The following is a 3,532-nucleotide window of genomic DNA, read 5'->3' as shown; positions in this document are numbered from 1 at the left end:
TTGGGTGTTTTGGACTTGAACTTGGGTTTATTGATGTTTTTCCCCGAAGGGAATTTTGGTGGGTACAGGTGGTATCCGCGGGCGGAACAGCGGGTAGAGGTCCACCCACCGTTCCACCCGTGGGTGGAAGAGTTGGGACCGGCAGGGGTTGCCGCGGGTGGAGGCCCACCCGTGGTTCCACCCGCTGGTACCGTGAAAGGGGGTTGGCGGGTGGTTGTCCACCCACCGTTCTGCCCACTGGTACGTGATGCTTTAGCCTCCGTTTTGTTGAATTGTTGTGCAACTGTGTGTCTCCTTTGATGTTTCGTACATCTAGAATGGTGTCCTAAGTAACCTTGATAGGATTGATGTGTCTTAAATCGTGCTTAAGGTCCAACCTTGTGGTTCGTTGGACTAATGTGAATTCGTTGAGGTTCGTTTTGCGCCGTATTGATTACTCTATCAATGTGCATGCTAGTTTGATGTTGTTGACACTAGTATGTGTTTGTTCATTGATCCTTAATGAAGAATGGCAACTTGTGTTGGCCAATCATGGTAATCTTTGGATTGGAGTCTATCGTTATTGTATATTGTCTTGATTGTTCACTTCATGTCTTTCATTAAAGTCTTTCCATTGAATCTTTTGTTGTAATCTTGTGCTTATGATGTGCACGTTGTTGATACTTGATTGGGCTGTTGATGAGCCTCAATCCTCTATGACAATGACTATGTGTGACTATGAGATTGGTGGTATTGATACTGAGCTTTGCTCAAATGATTGGTGTTTTATTGCATTGCGTGTGCTTATGATTACTGCACTGCGTGTTCTATGAGATCGGTGGTAAATGATTGGTGGCAGTTTGGCGAGGTGCTAAGGCTCCAAGAGGGACAAGGCCGGGTTGGTGTACAGGGTGGCACTCGAAGGTACAGGTTGGAACTGAATTAAGGATAGAGCGGTGATATAAGGTTGGAACAGTCATTGATTGTGATTCTTGACTCTTGTTGCTATGAGCATGTATTGATGTTATCTTTCATGTTATGATGTTACTCTGATTGATATCGATGATCATATGTTGTTGTTAATCCCATTGTTCCTATCGATGTGTTTGATCTGTTGAATCGTCGTGTGATGTTTGATCCTTTGATTGAGAGTACTCCATGATGAGTCTTATGATGTTTTTACTCCTAGTTTTGAAAGACTATATATTATGTATTCCAAGTCTCAAATGGTTTTCCTATATCTATATTATATTGTACTCCACAAGTAGTGGTGAGTTACTTAGCATTATTCGCTAACGGGTGCTACCCCTTATGTTTTACAGGTGCTGAGTAGTTTCTTCGAGCGCGCTAGAAGACGGATTAGTTTAGCGTAGCTCCCTTGTGGTTCCTTTACTAGTTGTTGAGGCATGTGTTCCTGTAGAATTGAACTTATGAGTTCAATGTTATGGTTTTGAATGTTTAACTTTTGACTTTTAGCCTGTGCATCTAACCTTGTAGTTAGGTGTGGCGTGACATCTCCCGGTTTACCAGTTTAGCTTCCGCAATCTTTATATCTTAATGTTAGTGTTATCTCTAAGCTTTAATTGCCTTATTTATTGTTTAAAATCGGGGGTGTTATAGAGCACCTCCTAGTATGCTAGGATATTATCTGAACTCTGCCTACCCGGTATAAAACTCATTTGATGACAGCAATCAAGCTCCGAACAACAGGCTTTAATCTTTTAGTCATGACTATTGTTAGAATTTTGTAGACTATATTGCACAGACCAATTGGTCTCAATTGCTTAACTGAGTCCGGAGAAGAGGCTTTGGGTATCAGGACTAGGATGGTGTTATTGCAGCCCTGTTGCATAACACCAGTGCTAAAAAAGTCAGCTACAAACTTGACAATGTCTTTGCCTACTATACTCCACGCTTTCTAAAAGAACCCCGCGTGAAAGACATCCGGCCCAGGGGCTTTGCTCGGGGACATATCGAAGAGTACCTCCTTTATCTCTTCTGGAGAAACAGGCGAGTTAATATACATCCAAGTTGACTGGTAGAGGGGCGGAAAGTTTCCTGGGAATGTGCCTTGAATAGGATCATTATCCTATGTGTATAAGCCCTCAAAGCACCTGCATACATGATGTAGAATTAGATCAACATCTATGATCCAATTACCTTCATCATCCTTTAAACTACTTATTCTGGAACTTCCCTTTTTGACTGCCGTAGCAGTATGATAGTATCTTGTATTCCTATCTCCCGAGGCTATCCAAACTTCCCGTGATCTTTGGAACCACAACAACTCCTCTTGGTAGAGGATATCCTCTAGCTCCTTACGTAACTTCTGATCCAATCTAAGAAGATTTTGGTTGGTATGTATAGCTAAGCTTCTTTGAACTCCCTCTATACGGGCTAGTACATGCTTCTTCTGAAAGAAAATATTACCAAAAGCTGAATTGTTCTAATCTGTTAGCTTCTTTGCGATCATACCCTAACTGGTTTCCAGGTTCCCTTTAGATTCCCAACTATGTTAGATGAAATTTAAAAATTCTGGGTGAGTTGCCCATATGCCGCATTATACTTAAAGTACCTTTCTGCCACATCTGCTTTATGAGGATCCATTCTGACTAATAATGGATTGTGATCCGATGTAACCCTTGGCAAGTGAACAACATCTGCATTTGGGAACTGAATCCTCCAATCCATGTTACACAATGCCCTATCCAGCCTTGCCCCTTTAAAAGTAGAATGGTTCTGACCCCTCACCCATGTATACTTTGATCTGGAATAGCCAAAATCCAACAGACCTTCCTTATGGATCCAATCGACGAACCCTGCACATCTAGCTGTAGAAAAACTGGTAGTGTTAGATGTTTCATTGCTACAAATAATGGAATTAATCTCCCACCGAGAGCCAACTCCCGAGGGATCTCATTTCACAACAAGAGAGTTCACAAAAGAGTTCCCTCCTAAGAGACGCGAGAGGACTCCCATAAACAAGAGAAAATGTCCACAGTTGAGTATTGTTTCCTCCTACCCTTATGTTAACGAATTGGGGATGGGTGGTGAGGATGTCAACCGAGATAGTATCCCTCCAAAGCACCCAAATCCCCGTGAATCCAAAAGCCTCTACCCTAAGCCATTCCTCAATACCAAGCCGGGAGCATATGCTATCAGCCTGAACCCCTGAAACTTTTGGTTCCAGTAAACACAAAATAACGGGCTTATAAACAGACAAGAACTGTTTCAAGGTGCGGTAAAACTTTCTTGATGCCGCACCTTGGCAATTCCAAGCGATTACATTCATATTAAATCAATAAAAGAAAGGGAGGCTCAAATGAGCTCATGAGGATCACCATCAAAGCCAAACTGGCTTTGAACGCCCTCCACATCATCCATGGCACAATCAAAATAGTCAACCCCATCTTCTAGAGGAGTCCCAGGGCCTCGATCTCTAGGATCAATGGGTGAGCCAATAAGACTTCCTTTACCATGATGCTGAACAGTAGTTCTGGTGATTGTCTTCCCTCCATTATAGCCCCTGTCGCCTCTGCTTCCCTGTAGATGT

The 3,532-nt window shown here is 42.6% G+C and overlaps 1 protein-coding gene across 1 annotated transcript; it reads right to left on the bottom strand.

Moving 5' to 3' along the window:
- Window positions 1-1,654: 1,654 nt before the first annotated feature.
- On the bottom strand, window positions 1,655-3,271 carry LOC109154147. The gene is made up of 5 exons (XM_019302012.1): window positions 2,920-3,271; window positions 2,536-2,810; window positions 2,140-2,392; window positions 1,964-2,037; window positions 1,655-1,822 (listed from the first exon to the last, which is right to left on the bottom strand). The coding sequence occupies exons 1-5, from the start codon at window positions 3,269-3,271 to the stop codon at window positions 1,655-1,657; spliced, it is 1,122 nt and encodes a 373-aa protein (XP_019157557.1).
- Window positions 3,272-3,532: the final 261 nt, after the last annotated feature.

This window comes from Ipomoea nil, unplaced genomic scaffold, assembly GCF_001879475.1.
Source record: "Ipomoea nil cultivar Tokyo-kokei standard unplaced genomic scaffold, Asagao_1.1 scaffold2610, whole genome shotgun sequence".
Taxonomy (NCBI): Eukaryota; Viridiplantae; Streptophyta; class Magnoliopsida; order Solanales; family Convolvulaceae; genus Ipomoea; species Ipomoea nil.
The sequence above is the reverse complement of the archived record's forward strand: the minus strand, read 5'-3'. Positions and strand labels throughout refer to the sequence as shown.

What these genes read in the sequence shown, in the direction of transcription:
- LOC109154147 (XM_019302012.1), bottom strand. Translation starts at nt 3,271, where the DNA reads ATGAATGTAATCGCTTGGAATTGCCAAGGTGCGGCATCAAGAAAGTTT. An exon ending in TCTTAGGAGGGAACTCTTTT is followed by an intron (nt 2,811 to 2,919) that starts GTGAACTCTCTT and finishes GTTTTTCTACAG; the next exon opens with CTAGATGTGCAGGGTTCGTC. An exon ending in GGTACTTTAAGTATAATGCG is followed by an intron (nt 2,393 to 2,535) that starts GCATATGGGCAA and finishes ATTTTCTTTCAG; the next exon opens with AAGAAGCATGTACTAGCCCG.